This window comes from Peromyscus maniculatus, chromosome X (assembly GCF_049852395.1).
Source record: "Peromyscus maniculatus bairdii isolate BWxNUB_F1_BW_parent chromosome X, HU_Pman_BW_mat_3.1, whole genome shotgun sequence".
NCBI lineage: Eukaryota > Metazoa > Chordata > Mammalia > Rodentia > Cricetidae > Peromyscus > Peromyscus maniculatus.
In genome coordinates this window covers 23,149,624-23,170,029 of record NC_134875.1, presented here as the reverse complement: position 1 = coordinate 23,170,029, position 20,406 = coordinate 23,149,624, and the positions used below count along the sequence as shown (strand labels likewise).

The 20,406-nt window shown below is 40.8% G+C and overlaps 1 protein-coding gene across 1 annotated transcript in view; it reads right to left on the bottom strand.

Annotated features, from left to right (window-relative positions):
- Positions 1–5,354: 5,354 nt before the first annotated feature.
- Usp26 (ubiquitin specific peptidase 26) overlaps positions 5,355–20,406 on the bottom strand; it is a 99,755-nt gene continuing 84,703 nt past the window's right edge. The window contains exon 8 of the mRNA XM_042269256.2: positions 5,355–11,214. Within this exon, the coding sequence (XP_042125190.1) occupies positions 8,583–11,135 (2,553 nt within the window). The 5' untranslated portion in view covers positions 11,136–11,214 and the 3' untranslated portion in view covers positions 5,355–8,582. The remainder of the gene's footprint in view (positions 11,215–20,406) is intronic.

Sequence of the window (20,406 nt, the reverse complement as noted above, 5' to 3'; positions counted from 1 at the left end):
TAGTAAGTCAGACCAGTGATAGCACAGGGCTGCTGGAGTTGGGTTTCAACTGGAAAACATGTGGGCAGACAGGCAGCTGAACATGTTGTCAAAACAGGAGACTGGGCCAAATCAGGGTCCTTGGTCCTTAGTGTGCACGTGGCGTGTACACACACACACACACACACACACACACGTACTACATGATGTGTTAGGGCATGCCATCAGTGTAAGGTGTCCATCACTTTATGGGGTCCTTTCTTTGATCTGGTGTGTTCTGTAAGTGTTGGGCCTGGTTTCCCTATTTGGTATTATTTTTAGGGTTCCATGTGCCCCTAGTTTCACTTCACCCGGATAAACTTAGAGTGGCTCTCTTCCTATTCCCAGGAGTAAGTTATTTGTCAGTCTGTGTTGGATTTGGGTGGGGTGGGGCAGTGCCTGACAGATGAGCAGTTTTTGGGTCCTCCTAAGGGTTGCAGTCATCCTTGTTGAGTCTCCTAGGGCAATGCGCTGCTTGAACAACCTGTTTTTATACAACATGGAAAAATATAAGAATAGGGCAGAGGAGATTGAGTTGTTGCTCAAGGTTAAGAGCACTTACGGCTCTTTCAGAGGACCCTAGGTTTGGTTAAAAGGACCCACATGGTAGTTTACAACCACCAGTAACTCCAGTTCCAGAGGATCTGATGCCATCTTCCAGTCTCTGTGGTATCAGACATGCAAATAGTGCATTACAGGCATGCAGGCAAAACACTCGTACACATAAAAGCAAATAAATCTTCTTTTAAAAGTAGGGCATAACCTATAAGCAACAGTAATGCACTCAGTTTCAAACACCAAACTGATGTAAAACAGTAATTGTTCTTGCAATCATGAAATTGAATAGTTGGCTGAGTTTTACTTAGTATCCCGAGGAAGCTGTCCTAAGAATTGGGTTTTTGTTGTTTTATCCTTACCACTGTCTATATAAAATTCATTTCTAGGAATATTTTCTTAGCCTATAGTGATTTATTATAACATATAGCTTTTATGAAATGGATTGTTTTGTTCAGGCTTTCCTAAGTTTCTGGACTTAGTATATGTTATGGTTAGTTGTCTGCCAACTTGGCGAGGGTATATGCTATTTAATCAAATAGTAACCTAGGGATTACTATGCAGGTATTTTGTACATGCAGTTTTGTAAATCAGATGATCAAGTAAAAATAATGTGAGTGCTCCAATCAGATGAAGGTCTAAAGAGCAAAACCTGACTTTTCTGAAGAAATTCTGCCTCAAATCTGCAGCAGTCTGCAGCATGCTAGTTTGCCTTGTGGATGTCAGACTCAAGACTATAATACTTATTTCTAGTCTTCTTAGACTTTAGACTCGTTAGCAGTATTAGTGTTGTTAAGATATGCCACACTTTGTTGGCTCCCATGGAAAGCATACCCCTTTCTGAATGCAGAAGTGGATGAAGGGGGTAGGTGGGAAGTGGGGGGGGGGGTAGAATGGGGAGAGGAGGGGAAACTATGGTTGGTATGTAAAATAAAAGATTTTAATAAAAAAGAAAAAAAATATATATAACCAAAAGATAAATAGCAACGGGTAGATAGACTAATCAGGAGGGGCTGGCTCACGTGATTATGGAGATCATGATTCATGAGCTGCATCCTGCAAGCTGAAAGCCTAGAAAACAGGTGCCGTTCCAGCACAAATTCAGTGGTCTGAGAACCAGGGAAGTTTGCATCTCAAGGCCCAATGACCAAAAGTGCTAACCTGAAAGCAGATGGATACACCATCTGAAACAGAACAAATTTACCTCCCCTGTATCTTTTTTTAGTTCAATTCAAGTCTTCAATAAATTATAATGACCAGCTTTTTTTTGTTAGCACAATCTACTTTCTTCCAACTACTGAGCTGAATACTAGTATTTTCCAAAAGTCTTTTCGTGGTGTAACAGCAAATGTTTACCAGCTGTTTGGGCATTCCTTATCCTTGTCAAGCTAACACATAAAATCAATCATTTCACTAACATAATTTCAAATATATGTATACATGTGTATGTGTATGTGTATATATATATATATATATATATATATATATATATATATATATATTATACAGACACATGGACACAAGTATCTTGCTGGTGCTGTTTCTCTGGTTAACCTTAAATAAAACACATTAAGGCTGAAAGAGCAGCTTTGCTATACTACTCTTTCCAACATAAAATTTGGAAAGTATACCTACATATTGACTAAATTATTCTAGGTCACACATTAGCTAGTTCTACCTCCTATACTAGTAATCGCAAGCACTGAAATGTTGCTGGAGGGCTTCTCTCCAGGTTCCCCAAGCCCCGCAGTCCCACAATCCACTTATAAAATAATCACTCAGACGCTTATATCATTTATAAACTGTATGGCCGTGGCAGGCTTCTTGCTAACTGCTCTTTTATCTTAAATTAACCCATTTTTATAAATCTATACCTTGCCACGTGGCTGGTGGCTTACCAGTGTCTTCACATGCTGCTTCTCCTGGTGGTGGCTGCAGTGTCTCTCCCTCCATCTTCCTGTTTCCCCAATTCTCCTCTCTTTGTCCCGCCTATACTTCATGCCTGGTCACTGGCCATCAGTGTTTTATTTATATAGAGTAATATCCACAGCACTGAAATTTTAATTAATAGAAACCACTTTCTCCTTTTGGGGGACAACTGTGTCTGTGGTGTGTATGTGTGTTCACATGTTGCTGAGTGCACATACATGTAGAGGCCAGCAGTTGATGTTTGGTGTCAATTGCTCTTCACCTTCTATGCTGAGACAGGTTTTCTTACTGAACCCAGAGATTGCCTATTTGGCTAATTTAGCCAGTCAACTTGCCTCAGGGATGCCCAGTGTCCCACTCTGCAGATCAAGCTTTCTGTAGCTTCAGGGGATCCAAACTTCAATTGTTATACTTGTATGGCAAGTGCCTCATACATGGAACCATCTCCACAACCCTCAAACACACTGTGAAGTGACAGAAACCAACATTTCTGCGGCTTTGTCTTTGAAATATTCTTAGCGGGTCAAAACTGAGCCAAGTACCAGGATGTCAGGTGATAAATGGAGGCACTAGAACGCTGTACGCAGGATGTTATTGACATCTCTTGGCTGAACTGTAGTCACCTAATAAAACCATCCAGCAGCAGTCCCTCATGTGTCATCACCATAGCAAACGAAGCATGGAAACGAGGTGGATACTTACCTCCCAAACTTTGACTATCGATGAAATGGCAACTGGAGTACTTTGGTTCTAAATCCAACAACCTTTGCTGTGTTTTACATAACTCTATTTACACAAAATCAAATCCAAAGAAGTGATGTCAGGCTAAACTCTTTGGGCTTAAGTTACAATATTATAACTAGAATATCTCATGAACTCTATCTCTGGATCAGGCAAGGGATAGGAGGAGTTAAAACCAGAGTTCAAACATGAAGAAACCCTGTAAATGTTGGTAGGATTTACAAAACATGTATGTTGTATAAATGTGTGGTGAACACTCACAGGCCAAATCTAGAAAGGTTTCCAATACCTAGAGAAGTCTACTACTTTACCAAACATGAATCCACTCTCTGGAGGGCAGAAAAGTAGTCAGGGTTTAGGCAAACCTTGATCAGTGTATAGCCACATAGGCATGCAAGAGTAGGGTTCCTAGTGGTAATCCTCAAAGGCACAAGCGAGGTTAACCAATGGCAAACCATACAGTCATAGCCAGTGACAAAGGATGCTAATATATCAGGAAACCCAAATTATTCCATACTCCCATCTGGAGGGCTACTGTTGCAAGTCAGGGCCCATGAGTATATGCTATCTGTGAAAATATAGTGGGGGAGTGATTCCAAGGTCAGGCTGGAGTTTTATAGGGCACCAGGGACCTCGCATTCTGGGTTTGTAGCTGGAAATAGTGTACCACCAGATAATGTCACACCTATACAACCAGCCCATCACAACCTGGGAATAGCAAGAGAAGTCCCCTTGCACTTACAGTATAGTTGAGATCCTTTTATCAAGAAACTGAACATGCTTACTGTGATTAATTAAAATTATTCTGTCCATGTTTCTGAGAATGTACTAAGGGTATATTGAAGCCAAGGAGCAATACATGATACCTAGCCTTTCCCATACCCTTCACTAGTCAGCTTCCATATTCACCTGGTACACAAATGCCTTTGCAGCAAAACCATTCTACCTAATTGAATTCACCAATTCTTCCTGTTAAGGTTCTCACTCCTCCAAGATTTGATGAGTTAAAGACTCTTAAGCCCATTGTAATCATCAGGGTGCTCTAAAAGTCTTTCCCAAATTCAGTGAGGCTACCAATGGATATACTGTTGCCTAAATAATAGAAAAGTTAACCTACAATAAACTTGTGCATAAACTCAGAAATAGAAACTAGAATACAGAGAGAGAGAGAGAGAGAGAGAGAGAGAGAGAGAGAGAGAGAGAGAGAGAGAAGAGAAGAGAAGAGAAGAGAAGAGAAGAGAAGAGAAGAGAAGAGAAGAGAAGAGAAGAGAAGAGAAGAGAAGAGAAGAGAAGAGAAGAGAAGAGAAGAGAAGAGAGAGAGCTGCTGGATATAATAAATAGGAATACACAAAGTAGTTATAATCCTTATTTTTCTAATTCATGTTATGGTCTGAGTTCTTTAATTATCTTTCTTTAGTTCTTTAGTTACCTTATTATCTTTCTCTGTTCTTCAAAAAACAACTCTCAGCAGCATTGATGTCTTAACAGGGTACTAACGACCCAAATTGTACTTCATCAGTCTAAGGCACTCAGCCTTTGTGGTGGGTTTCCTTCACTTTTATTGGCCATCTATGGAAGGTAGAGAATCACCTAAGATGTCCTCATCCTAATCACTGGTAGCAAATGTTACAGGCAGTGATAACTTAGGTTTCTGACCTGAACAGTGCTATCATGGATTATCTGGATGGGCCTAGCCTAACCATAATGCTTCTTAAAAGTGGAAAACACAAACAGAAAAAGAACCAGCTGTTTCTTTGTGAAGAACTCAGCCCAACATTGCTGACTTTGAAGATTCAGAAATGAGGCTAAGTGCCAAAGACTGTGGGCAGCCTCAACAAGAGAGAACATGACTAATTCTGTCCTTAGAACATCAAAGATTGCAGCTTTGCTGACAACTTGGTTTCAGCCTGCTGATACCAAACCTGAACTCCTGATTTCTAAAATGATAGCATAATAAAATTTTGTGTTGTTTTAGGCTCTTGTGTTAACCTGTTATAAATCAAACAGAAAATACTTAAGGAACATGTTTTCACCCCTGGGATTACCTGGGAATATGACCCATAAATTAGAGAAACTGTTTACATCTGTGATAAATAACCATTGAGTCACTGTTACATTTTTTGGTATTTTATTTGAAACAACACATAGGCAGTATACAAACTAAAAGTGAACTGAAAATTCCCTCTTCTCTCTTCGTTGTTCCTCCTTTAACTGCCCTATACTTGTAAGTGCTACATGCTAAAGAACATTTTCAGTATATAAACGCCCCACCAAAACAATCCCTCAATCTCAAACGTAAAGATGTTAACCTTCTGTACCTCATAAAACAATTCTTTGCCCAGGTGTTATGATGGATGCCTTTAATCCCGGCACTTGCGAGGCAGAGGTAAGAAGGTCTCTGGGTTCCAGGCCACCTAAGGCTACACTGTGAGACCCTGTCTTAAAAAAAAATAAACAAAAACAAAAACAAAAACCCTCCTACACAAATTCCAACACCTTCACTCATGGTTTCCTGTTCTGAAGTCTATGTATGGACTCAGAATTAACTAGAGGCCAATAGACTGGAATTCAGAAGCCCAACTTTTGGGAGTTTCAGTCTCTACATGAACTCCCAACATTATCCTCAACTGTCTCAGTATCAGAGAAATTGAACAATTCCTCATTCTGTCTGTAACAGCTTTATCTCTGAAAGCAATTCAATCTAAAAGACTCCTACCCACACATTTCAGCAAATTTCAGGCCTCATTTAGACTTCCTACTAGGTTCTATACTACCCAAAGGAAGAGGCCTTTAAATCTGGTTTCCCCTTAAGGGCATTGTCTAGGTCTGGAGAGATGGCTCATCAGTTAAGAGCACTGGATGTGCATCCACAAGTCCTGAGTTCAATTCCCAGCACCTATATGGTGGCTCACAACCAAAATAGTGAGATTCCATGCCCTCTTCTGATACGTGGACACACATGAAGATAGAGCACTCATATACATAAACAAAAGGGCATTATCCAACTTCCCTAGTAGCACTAAATTTGAATTCACTCCATTAAAGGCCACTAGAAATAACACTAGCAAAGCCAGACATGGTGGCCTATGCCTTTAATCTTAGCACTTGGGAAGCATAAGCAAGTACATCTCTGAATTCAAAAAAAGAAAAAAGGGGAAAAAAAAAAACCTCTCAATAAAACAGATTTAATACCACTATACTGAAACTACCTCCATATACTTACTAGTGGTAAATGCATACTGGCAAAGGTAGGACTGAAAACCCATTTTTCTGTGTATGCAATAAAACATACTATACAGTCAAGTCATTTACTCCAATACAAGTATAAGGAGTTATACTCATTGCTTCAAAGGCAAGAGAAGACATTGCAGAGAACATATGCTTAGTATTAAAAGTATTAAGTCTGATTACTGAGTTTACAGACTATCACCACACCTAGGATGCATGTGGCTTTCCCTACATTGCAAATTATCTCGAGACATTTTTTTTCATGTTTATCAAAGCTTGCTACTTAAGTAAGATTTTTCAGGTCTTACAAGTCCACTTTAAAGCAGGTATTGTGTATTAATTCAAGGAACAGAATACCATGCTAAAAAGATGAAAAAGAAATCCATAATTCCTCTTCTAACGTCCAAAACTGTTCAGTTTTGCAGCTCAAGACCTGGTGAAGAAAACTCCTTTGATGTGACTCAATATGCCCTTCTGGGAAGATCAAAATGGTGAAGTAGGCTCAGATCACCAAAATCCAGCAGGTTACGTGCCAGCTGACAAATAGAAAAACATGCCAATTCCTTGAGCACAAATGAACTTCCCCATCCTCAAGATCAAAGTCTGAGAATATCCAGCACCTTTGCCACTAAGGAAAAGGGGGGCTTCAGTGGCTAATGTGAAGACTTGTTTGGTGTCCATTATCATCTACACATGTCCAGAGGATTCAAAAGTTTATCAGCCACATTTAATGCTTATTGCCAGGATTTAGTTGAATACAGTTGGCATGACCCAGTACAGAACCAAATCAATGACTAGCAAGAGTATTTGTGTTTTCATAGGAAAAACACATATAAAAGAAATAAAAAGGCTATAAAAACTTTCTATGTAACAAGCAACTCAAATATGTAACATAACAGCAAAAGAAATTCTACATACAAAAGCAGTGATCCTAAAGCTAATTGAACATTAGAATCTCCATTGGATTGCTGCCCTCTGTCCTAAATTTGGGGATTAGTAGGTCTGCAGAAGAGTCCACATATCCCATGATGTCATGTATGCCTGGTGGTACTGATCGGGTCACACTCTTAAAACAATGCATCAGAATATAAAAGGTAGAGGTCGTGGCCTTGCTCCTAGTGGGCAAAGGAGGAGGCTAGGCTTCCATCAGGGTCCCAGTGTGCTTGCAGGTCCATGCTCAGACTTTCTGGGGACAGAAGCCAGAGCAGCATCTTTGAGGCAAATGAGAAAAGGAATCCACTGTGAAGGAATCCAGCTTTCAGAAAATATAACTGACCAGATGATGGAATCCTCTCCCTCTGGCTCAAAATCTCAGCAGTATTGTGAATGGTGCTTCTGTTTCTGATGAAGAGTTGAAAAGAGTAGCTGAAGACATGGCACGAGAGCCAAGGAAACCAGATGCCTTAAGGAAGCCAGGGATCTAGAACTAGAAAGGGCTGCAGACAACAAGCAGTTTATCCAGAGCTATCCAACTTCTGTGGACATAAAATGTTCTCTTCTCCCTTTATTCCGGGCTGCACCATTTAGTGATCTCCACTGTAAGAAAGCTGGGAGGGGAGAGGGACACTAAACCATTCCAATGGGGAGACAGCAAGATAAAGCACCAGGCTGGGGTAACAGTGCTAGGTAGACTCGCCTGAACTGTTGGCTATATGGATATGAGCTTTATTCCTCTGATTATGTAAGAGCTTTTTCATTATAACTTATTATGGTGATCATGCAAGAAGGAAGACCAAGATGAGAGAAAATGTACCTCTTTTACTGGAATAATGTTTATGATTCCAGGTAGAATTAGGCCTTTTTATCAATATAAAGGCAAACTTGGGTTATGCAACTTCCGTAGTGAATATTGAAAACTTCACTATCAATAATAAATCTATTTTCTGACAAAAAATATACAAGAGACATAGTTCCAGTTCCAGTCTTGTATGAGAAGAACACTCATTAGTGTCAGCTGTAACTATGGGATTGACTCCGTCAGTTAGAAAGGTGATTTCTCTGTAGATGTTTGTTGAGATAATGGTCCTTGGCTAATTATCTGTCCTTCTTGATCCAGTTTGAGTGAGGCATTCAGGTAGGTACATGCTGTGAGACATATGTCCCTTTTATTACTACTGTGACGTGTTGCGGGACTGAGTTTCCCTTGACAAAAGCTCTTCAAAGATCTCATTTTGCATGTAGAAGAAGACATACCCAGTGGAAAGCCTAGCCTTAAGCACAAAGTCCTCTTGTGTACTTGTCACCTGTGCATCGCTGTAAGTAAACCAAACCCGCTTCCTGAAGTCAAAGGTATCATTGATATAGTGGCCTCCATGGAGACTGCTCCCAATATGGCTGATAATATTAATGAGCCTGTAACCATTTACCTCATTTCCAATAGGCTTTTGTGGGTCCACCTTGCCTGTAGGCTTTGTCTTCTTATCTAAACCATCTTTGTTTCCTGACCTCTTGCTGGAACCTAGTGAGCCCTGTGAATTCAGACTGCCATTCTGGGTATATGACTCTGCAGGTTTTCTGAGGTTCTCTCTCTGTTCCAGGGACCTTGGTTTATGGCTTTGAGTAACTGCCTCCCGGAAGGTCTGTTTGTCACTTCTCTCTTTATAACATTTCTGGGCCTGTTTGTACTTTGGGGGTCTTTCTGTAATTTTGAGGGCATTATCTTTAGTACCCTTGCTGATGCTACCAGAATCTAACTTACTAAATTTACGTGCTTTCTCGCGATTCTTGAGTTTTTCTGTCTCATTTGTCAATTCTGACCTAGTTACATTTGCTGTGGCACCCTTTCCCTGATCTTCCTGCTGCACTTTTCCACTCAATACTTTAGAGTCTCTCTTTACATTTTGTGTTTCCGACTCCTTGGTTGATCTGACGCTTGCAGTTGGGAAATCCATGAATTGTGAGGTCGTCATTGAAATAAATGACGATTTGAATATTTCAGAACCCAAGTCATGAAGAGGTTTTAGTAAGTCAAGATCCTTAACATGTTCATTTTCACTAAGGGGTGGAGGTGGTTTTGTGTTTTTGTTGCAATGACAGGACAGCTTTAAAAATTTGGGAATAATGATGTTCTGTTCATCTTTCTTCATTACCCATGACTCATTAAAGCTATAGCGCTTCAGATGAATAATAATAACCCTGGGAAGTCGGGAAAACTTGTGCAATGCAATGGATTTGTTGTGAATACACCTCTCACATCTATGCTCAAGTTCTTCTGCTTTAAAAAAAAGATCAAAACTGGACTGGATAGACAAGTTGTTGCCTTTCAATCCTTGAGGAATGTTGATGGAGAGGTAACTACTCGGTTCTTTCCTGATAACAGCCAGGCCACAACCTTTACAAAAAAGAGATCTCAACAACTCAAATTCAAAATTATTAGCAACAGGACAAATAGGTATTTTGTTGGTAATAGCATGGTCAGCAAAAATCTGTGTAAGTAAATTATTTCCCCCAGATTCATTTTCAGATTGCCACAATATAGTTAACTTTTGTACAGTTTCCTTCAACTGAACTAAACAGAGACTTAAAAACTCATGAGCATCACTCTGCCTGTCTGCAGTGAATACCTCTCCAAATTGTGGGAGGGCTCTTGTAATCTTGATAAGTAACTTCTCCCTAGTTTTCATGCTGTAAATATCTTTCAAAACAAGCAGTTGCATCAAGGGCATGTTAAAATCATCTCTTGGAGGTTTGATCCATGGGAAACCCTGATTGAACAAATCATTAACAAACAGTGGAACTGAGCACAGAGACTGCAATACTACATTTATGTAACAGGTGTTTCCCACATTAGGCAGACCTTGCCATGCTTTCTCTGGATACAGTAAGAGTGTCTTCATATGCTCATGCCACTCTATGCCTTTCTCCCGACAGCGTGATCTTAACAGAAATGGCGAAAATAATTTTTTAATGAGATCATAAAGATCACAAACATCCAAATCAGGCTCCTCAAAATAATCGGCCTCAGATGAAAATCCTAATCCTAATTGACTCTGTCCTGCCTCTCTTAAATCCTTTCCTTTCCCTCTATCATCATGTACAGACACCACTGGCGTTGCCTCAATTTCCTTATTACTCTCCTCCAGGATGTTCCCTTTCCCTTTTCTATTCTTTTCCGAATCGGGTGAGGATCTTTTCCTCTTTACAAGTGGATTTTCCAATAACCCTCCATTATTAAATGTGGTTAATGAGGATGAAAACAAAGGCAACTCACAAAGCCCTGGCGCTCCACTTTCTTCCCCCAATTGGAAGCATTTCCTGCTCGCTTCTGAACGAACTTTCAGTGGTAAAGAGTGTGTACTTGTGCTAGGACCATCAGCTCTCTCTTCATTACTTCTCCTGGACGTACGACGATTTCTTTCATAGACTCTATCTAGGAATCTCTTCAGTTGTCTGGCATCTGTGGAGGTTAGTTTCTCAACAAACAAGAAATCGTTGTTTTTGAAAGTTAAATGTAAATAATTCTGGTCTTCGTCATAGGTTTTAAGGACCACACTTTTAATATTATTCTTTAGCTGCAAAGATTTAATCCTCCCAGTGACGAAATAAAGAAGGAGTTTAACTTCCCGTTTTCCTACTACTGTTTCAATGAATGCAGTTCTTGACTTAGACATTCCTGCCTTTGCACTCCACATTTGGACTTGAGCATGGATCAATACGGGATCCATATTTTTTTCTTAGCAAATAAAATACACGTAGCTTGAATTACTAACAATCTTGAAGCTTTAATTTGCTTCTCAAGTTTACCTAGAGACAAAGAAATAGTATATTATTTTTTTTATACACAATGACTATAATGTTGGTTCTATACTAAAAGTTCTTTATGTTCTAGGTATCTAGGCCTTTAGTGATTAACCAATATCTTTAGAAAGAAATGTATATTTGTAAGAGAACAGTAAACTTGATTACCAATGCAAAACCATGTTTTTAAAAAAATCCAAGAAAAAGTTCTTTCAGTTATGAGAGAAATGTTTATATAAAACCCAAACTCCATTCTTCCATCATTCTTCTTTTTATTTTATTTTACAATACCATTCAGTTCTACAGATCAGCCAAAGATTCCCTTGTTCTCCCCACTCCTGCCCCCCTCCCATTCCCCCCAGCCCACCCCGCATTCCCACCTCCTCCAGGGCAAAGCCTCCCCCGAGGACTGTGATCAACCTGGTAGACTCAGTCCAGGCAGGTCCAGTCCCCTCCTCCCAGACTGAGCCAAACGTCCCTGCATAAGCCCCAGATTTCAAACAGCCAACTCATGCAATGAGCACAGGACCTGGTCCCACTGCCTAGATGCCTCCCAAACAGATCAAGCCAATCAACTGTCTCACGTATTCAGAGGGCCTGATCCAGTTGGGGGCCCCTCAGCCTTTGGTTCCATAGTTCATGTGTTTCCATTCGTTTGGCTATTTGTCCCTGTGCTTTATCCAACCTTGATTTCAACAATTCTTGCTCATATAAACCCTCCTCTTTCTTGCTAATTAGACTCCCGGAGCTCCACCCGGGGCCTAGCCATGGATCTCTGCATCCAAATCCCTCAATCCCTGGATGGGGTTTCTGGCACGACTATTAGGGTGTTTGGCCATCCCATCATCAGAGTAGGTCAGTTCTGGCTGTCTCTCGACCATTGCCAGCAGTCTATTGTAGGGGTATCTTTGTGGATTTCTGTGGGCCTCGCTAGCACTTTGTTTCTTCCATTTCTCATGTGGTCTTCATTTACCATGGTCTCCTATTCCTTGTTCTCCCTCTCTATTCTTGATCCAGCTGGGATCTCCCCCTCCCACAGGCTCTCTTTCCCTCCACCCTCGCCCTTCATTGCTCCCACTCATGTCCAGACCAGAAGAGGGCAACAGATCTCATTACAGATGGTTCTGAGCCACCACGTGGTTGCTGGGAATTGAACTCAGGACCTCTGGAAGAACAAGCAGTGCTCTTAACTGCTGAGCCATCTCTCCAGCCCCCAAACTCCATTCTTATACACTAAATCTCCTTTCCACCTTAATATTAGATTCTATTCTGATTAATTTCACCTTTCCAATGGAAATCATGAATCATTTGGAAGACTTTTAAGACATAGCTAAAAAGCATACTGAACAGTATCATGGGTATATACATATACAGAATGATCTCACATTGACAACCAAAATAAATGTCTAAGCAAACAGGAGCACTATGTAGCCCTCACTCCCATTGTAGATGACTATTGTTTGATGTGTAGAGGAATTCATACATGGGATACTCAGAGTAAAATTTACCTCATTGCAAATCCAGTGAGACCACCTTCTTTCACTTAGCACTGAGGAACCAACATACATTTTACCTTTCGTTAAAAAAGCTGAAGAATAACAACTTCGTAACCATCAAATATGGGGTAGAATGATTTCTGTAGTCAGCTCTGCCACTTTACCCAAGTTAGCTCTCTCTACTCAAACCCAATGGGGAAGCTGGAGTATAGCTATGTGTTATAGCACATGCTTAGAATGCAACAAGGGCCAGGGTCAATCCTGAGAATTCAAAACAATTTTTACAAAAATAGTCAAGAAGGATCAGATATATTTAATTCTGAAAACTAGAAATTTCCAAGTAATTTGGAGAAAAACTGAATTAATGGTATCAGTCAGCAGTACAAATATTTGCATCCGAAAGTATTTTTAAGAGTTCAGTGGAAGTTGTGTTTTCTCCTAAATAGTTAATATTCCTCCTTAGTCTTGCCTTTGCTGTTAGCTAGCTCAGCATGCCGTCTTTATGAATACCAAAGAAAACTTCTGCTAAATCCATATTCAAATGACCAAAAACTCAACATTGGTAGTGCAGAATGAAGTTTGTATTATATGCTCAATAAAGTAGTTGTGTCCATCCATACATAAAAGTACATATGCACCAAAGTGAAAGAATGACTGTATTTATCATGGTGGAAATGGTTCTATAAAAACAAGTTCTCTAGGTTTGGGGGTGGGAGATGAGGAAGTTCAAGACAGGTTTCTCTGTATAGCCCTGGCTGTCCTGGAAATCACTCTGTAGACCAGGATGGCCTTGAACTCAGGGATCTACCTGCCTCTGCCTCCTGAGTGCTGGAACTAAAGCTGTGCACCACCATGCCTGGCTTCAAGTTCTCTAAAGTAAGTACTGTTCATGCTAAGTAAGGCTTTAAACAATTTCCCCTCTACAAGTCTTAATTGGTGTTTAAGAATTACTCCCCATCCACATTCAGATTCTAAAATCCCAGATCAATCTATGTGCATGCACCAACACACACACACACACACACACACACACACACACACACACACACACACACACACACACACACTCTGTGTGTGACCAGGCATGAAAGAGTACAAGAGAGTACACGTTTCAGCCTGAGCTATGAGGGAAACAATATCCTCCAAAAATGTCTTTCCTTTCTATTGATAGTGGAAATAATCTAACATCCTCTTGGCATTTCTACTCTTTGTATTTAAGATTAGTCTGGAGCCAGGCCTAGTGTCACAGGTCTTTAATCACAGCACTGGGGAGGCAGTTTGATCTCTGAGTTTGAGGCTGGCTTGGTCTACATAATGAGTTCCAAGACAGCCAGGGCTGCATGGAGAGATCCTGTTTTAAAAAACAAAACAAAATAAAAAACAGGTGTGCTTATAAAATTGTGTCTGCATTTTTCAATTATTTCCTTGAAGTTTTACGTACATTTCATTCCCAAATAAAGGAAACTTTTTGTAAGCTCACTGAGTGTGGTAAGCAAAGACCAAGGACCATCTATGCGGATGGAGAGGTGAGCTCTGCTGTCTAACCACTGTCTCTTCTACAGCACATTCTAAACTTAAATCCTCTTCTTCATTCCATCTTATTACTCAAAGCTGTTGAAGCTTCCTCTGGATATGTTTACAGGATCTTATACTAAGAGAGTATTGATTCTCCAAAAACCACTATGCGAGTATTCTATACAGCTGAAAGCTTCACTACAGTGACATTTCTCTTCCCAGCTATCCTTAAACTAGAATAAAAGACTACAATGATAACTACATTTCAAAGTTATGAAAATGTACGAGCTTTTATCTCATTTCCCACAAACTCAAATATCTCAGATTAGACTGATCTGATACTAGCACAACATATTAGGCTAGCTGATACTTTCAAAACACAGCCACAAACTCACAAAACTGCATTACTGTCAAATTTGGAAGAATGACCTATGGTATCAAGAAGTTGGCCACTGGCTTTAAAAACAAAAACCCCAGTAGAAATGTCGGCATCATTGTTAATTTACTAGTTCACCACACATTGGTCTTCAGGTGTTTATTGATATGCTTCACATTATGATATCCTGAGCATATGTTCACTGCTGGACACTGCAACCAGTTCTCCAACAACACAAAGAATGCAAATATTCAATGTACATTGAACAATTGAAATTAAACCACTAGTACGCACAAGTCACAACTGAGGAGCACTTTCCTTCCAATGAGAACAAAGGATCTAGGGAAATACCTTTTTGGTGCTATTTCTAGGACTTCACATAACACAAACCCATGGTGGAAAGTGTGTGTGTGTGTGTGTGTGTGTGTGTGTGTGTGTGTGTGTGTGTGTGAGAGAGAGAGAGAGAGAGAGAGAGAGAGAGAGGGGGGGGGGGTTAGTTTGAGAAAGATATCAAAAGAGAGACAGAGATTCAAGTAAAAAATGTGACTGGCTTGTAGTCTTGTAGTCTCTCTCTCTCTCTCTTTTTTTTTTTTTTTTGTTTTCTTTTTCGCGACAGGGTTTCTCTGTGTAGCTTTGCACCTTTCCTGGAACTCATACTGTAGCGCCACTGCTTGAGTAATTAATCTGCCCTCAGTGTCTATAAAGCCCAAGAACACCAAAAGGCCAAGTTATTAATTTTACATTAAGGTAATTTAATAGGACTTGTACTGCTGTGGCAATATTTAAACACTCTATGCTGCATTTACATTTTCCACCATTCACACTGTATTTTGTTTGTTTGTTTTTGTTTTTGGAGACAGGGTTTCTCTGCGTAGCTTTGCACCTTTCCTGGAACTCGCTCTGTAGCCCAGACTGGCCTCGAACTCACAGAGATCCACCTGCCTCTGCCTCCCGAGTGCTGGGATAAAAGGCATGCGCCACCACTGCCCGGCAAAAGACTATTTTAAATACAAAAATCTTCATTCCCCAAGAGTTCATTTTAAGAGTAATAAAAAGCAGGAAATTAGGTGCAGAAAATAAGGTTCAGCAGGCAAGAGTGCTTGATATCAAGTTTGATGACCTATGCTACATCTCTGGGATTCACATGGTAAGAGAAAGGATTTCCCCAACATATTTTACGTGTGTGTGTGTGTGTGTGTGTGTGTGTGTGTGTGTGTGTGTGTGTGTTTAAGAAGAAAGGAACTGGATAGAATTATTTTCTTTCAAGTGTTCTGGTAAAATATTTATGTTATAAAATAACAGACAGCTACATCTTGATACAAAGGGATTTACAATCCAGGTGTAGTGGCTTATACCTATAACCTTAGCACTTGGGAGACTGAGGCAGGAGGATTGCCACATGATCAAGGCCATCCTTTGCTATATAGTCAGTTTCTGGCTTATCTGGGATACAGAGTAAGACTGTTTCAAAAACTCCAAAATTAAAAAGGAGGGAGCCACAGTCTGGAGGTAGATACACAAATTTTAGAAGGTTATTTCCATACAATAACTATGGGAAAAATACTATTTGTCTGTCCTTCAATTATGTAACTGTGATCATCTATAATAAAATCAAGTACTTGTTTATCTCACTACATTAAGGTTAATGTGTAGAAGTTGGTGTGGCAAAAATGGTAAGTTGGGGCCAGGCGGTGGTGGCGCATGCCTTAAATCCCAGCAGAGCCAGGTGGATCTCTGTGAGTTGGAGGCCAGCCTGGTCTACAGAACAAGATTCAGGAAAGGCACAAAGCTACACAGAGAAACCCTGTCTCGAAAAAACAAAAAAAAAAATGGTAAGTTGGGTTTTTAAAATTATTTTTTCTAACCAGATCAGTTTCCTCTCCCTCCCCCCCCCCCCCCCCCCGCTCAGTCCATCGCCTCACCTCCCTTCTTACCCCCCTATCCACTACTACTTCTTTCTCTTCAGAGAAGGACAGACCTCCCATGTACATCAACCAGCCATGGAATATCAAGTTGTAGTAAGACTAGGCACCTCCTTGCCTGTTAAGGCTGTATGAGGCAACCCAGTATGAGGAGCAGGGTCCCAAAGCTGGGAAGAGTCAGAGACGGCCCCTACTCTCACTGTTAGGAGTTCCACAAGACCAAGGTTACTGTAACGTATATGCAGAGGGCCTAGGTCAGTCCCATGCAATCTCCCTGGTTGTCAGTTCAGTCTCTGTGAGCCCCTATGAGCCCAGGTTAGTTGTTTTTTGTGAGTTTTCTTATGATGTCCTTGACTCCTCTGACTCCCACAATCCTTCCTCCCCCTCTTCCACAAGATTCCTTGAGTTCTGCCTCATGTTTTGCCGTAGCTCTCTGCATCTATATCCATCAAATTGCTATGTGAAAGCCTCTCTGATGATAAAGAGGAAGGATCAGGTGGAAGGAGGGGGAGAGAGTACTGAGGGAGACAACTGGAATCAAGGAACATCTGTGGGACAGCTAGAGACCTAGTGCAATGGAAACTCCCAGAAACCTATGAGGGTGACCCTCGCTACGACTCCTAGCAATGGGAGATACTGCGACTGAACCAGCCATCTCCTGTAACCAGGCAAGAAATCCACTGGAGAGATTGGGACCCTAATCCAGCCATATAATCTTTGATCTACAATGTCCCCTGCCTATAAGGTGTGCTAGAGTAAAGGTGGCATAAAAATTATGGGAGTGGCCAACCAATGACTGGTCCAGCTTGAGACCCATACCATGAGAGGCAGCCCAACCCTGACACTGCCTGGAGGGCCAGGACCCAGAAGGCTGGATAGCCCAGAGACCTAGGATAGAACCAAACATGACTGACAATGGAAAATAAAAAGCCTGTGAAATGATGTCTAATGATATTCTACTATACTCATAGATTGCTGCCTAGCCCAATTGTCATAAGAGATGTTAAGTTTTAATTACCTTATTTCACATTTTTTCCTTTTCTATGCTGGGAATTGAACTCAATACCTCACACATGCCAGACATATGCTCTATCACTGAGATATACTCACAGCCCTCAGAACATTCAGAAAACATTTGAGAGAAGAGGCCAAAAAATATAGGTAGTATATGCAAAGAAGCCCTGCTTAGTTACCTCATTGGATAGAAATTATGAATCTAAAAGGTAGTCCTCCTTTTAGACCTAGCCCATGTATGCAGTAAGTGGAAATGATAAAATCCGGATACATTCCACTGGAGTTTAAAGTTGTGGCTATCTCTAATGAGCCCAAGCTCCGAAAAATGAAAACATCTTCAATTTACATTTATTTTTAAATTATGAGTATCTTGCTGGGTTTAGTAAAGGCCAATGGCATTATCAAATTCTGTTAAATGTACTGAAAAAATGATCAAAGTTGTCTTTGAGGACTCCTCTATAAAATTTTCATTCCAGGTACAATATACTTAATGAGTAAGTATAATTAATAAAGCACATTGGATTTCTCAATATATTCTAAATAAAAGGCTTCCTGACACAATTGATTAGTGTGCCTTAAAATGTGAACTTGAAAAGTATGTGAATATGCTGGGTTCAGTAAATGAGCAAGGGCAGTCTCAAAAGCCCATGAGCATTTTCAAAAGTGACTATACATTCATTCATAGTCCACATATACATGTGGAACAGTGGAAAGCACTGTATAGTTGTGAGTATACAATACTGTAAAGAAAATACAAAGTCCAGGCTCTTATAAACCATTCACTGTATCCGAGTTAAAAATTTACATACAGGGTAGGGATATAGCTCAATAGTTGAGTGCTTGTCTAGCATATGCAAGGTTGTGGGTGCAGTACCCAGCACCTAAAAAAAAATAAAAAATAAAAAACGCTGGGCGGTGGTGGCGCACACCTTTAATCCCAGCACTCAGGAGGCAAAGGCAGGCAGATCTCTGTGAGTTCGAGGCTTGCCTGGTCTCCAAAGTGAGTTCCAGGAAAGACGCAAAGCTACACAGAGAAACTGTCTCAAAAAACCAAAAAAATAAAAATAAAAATAAAAATAAAAAAATAAAAACACAAAAACATATAGGCTGTAAGATGATGCTAATTATAAAAAACCTGGTGGCAGTGGAGGAGTGGACAAGCTTACTTGGTTAATTGTATGTTATGCAAACACAAGGACCTGAATTTAATCTCCAGAACCCATATACAAAAGTAAGAATATACTCTGGTGATTGGATGCCCAAACACCCTAACTGTCGTGGTAGAACTCTCATCTGGTGAGTGATGGAAGCAGATGCAGAGATCCACAGCCAAGCCCCAGGTGTCCAATCGGTGAGAGAGAGGAGGGATTATATGAGCAAGAGATATTGAGACCATGATTGGAAAAAGCACAGGGACAAATACCCAAACTAGTGGAAACACATGAACTATGAACCAATAGCTGGATCAGGCCCTCTGGACAAGTGAGACAGTCAATTAGCTTGAACTATTTAGGAGGTCCCCAGGCAGTAGGACCGGGACCTGTCCTTAGTGCATGAGCTGGCTTTTTGGAACCTAGGGCCTATGCTGGGACACTTTGCGCAGCCTGGGTGAAGGGAGGAGGGGAATGGACCTGCCTCAACTGAATCTACCAGGCTGAGCTGAATCCCCAGGGGAGTCCTTGCCTTGGAGGAGGTGGGAATGGGGGTTGGATTGGGGGAGGGGCACAGGGGTGGGAGGAGGGAGGACAGGGGAATCCGTGGCTGATATGTAAAATTAAATTAATTATAAAATTAAATAAAAAAAGAGGAGTCTTCAAGAAAGCTAACCTTCACAGCTAATAAATCCAAATCCCCAAGACCCTGGGGTGGGGTGGGGTGGAGGACTAAAGATAATGGTACCTACTTGTAATTTTAGCAGTGGAGAAGGAGAGCCAGAAGGATCCCTGGGGCTTGATGGTCAGCCAGCCTAGCCTAATTGGTAAGCTCTATGCTTCTCAAAGGTGTTGTCTCAAAATAGAAGGCAGGCAGCATTTGAAGAGCAATAACTGAGGTTCCTTCACCCCCATTTGCAAGTACGTAATATATATATGCATATACATGTGCACATGTACAATGCACATACTGAGAGGTAGAGGGGGAGGGAGAGGAGGAAGGGACGGAGGGAGGGAGAGAAACCTCCCCAAAGGAGTTCAAGACCTGGTAATGATAATATAGCAGAGTCTCAAAGAGAGAGCAAATAGATTCTAGGTGTTCCAGATATGAGAAAGAGTAAACAAAATTACATTTCAGGGAGAACTGTGAAGATATCTGAAGAGAAGAAGGTCGGAAGGTTTTGTAAAGCAACAAGAGAGCAAATGGATTGGTAACCTTGCTAAGCAGTTTCAAGCTACCGGACTGCCTTAGGGTCATGGTCGTGAATGTATAGTGGTCCTGATCATCACAATTTGGTTTCTTCCAGGTACATTCAGCTGCCCAGCTGTTGTCCTGGTGCAATGCATTAATAGAAGAAGCTTTGATTCTTCATTTGTTGGAAGATTCTGTTCATTCCAAAGTAAACATGTAAGGGAAAAAACACAGAGCTGAATACCTGAAGTGATGAAATGGTGCTGTAGAGCTGGCTAGGCACTGAAGAATGCTTAATGCTTTGGCAGAGAGGACCTAATTCATTTCCTAGCACTCACGTCAGGTAGCTCACACCTGATGGTAACTCCAGCTCCAGGGGATATGAGTCTATGTTCTGGCTTCTTTGGACACCTGCATTTATGTACACGTATCTACAGATAGGACCGCGTGCACACATAAAAGTGTAAAGAAATCTATGAAAATACAGACGACATGTGAATAGAGGATTAAAATATGGGAAAATGTGGGCCTG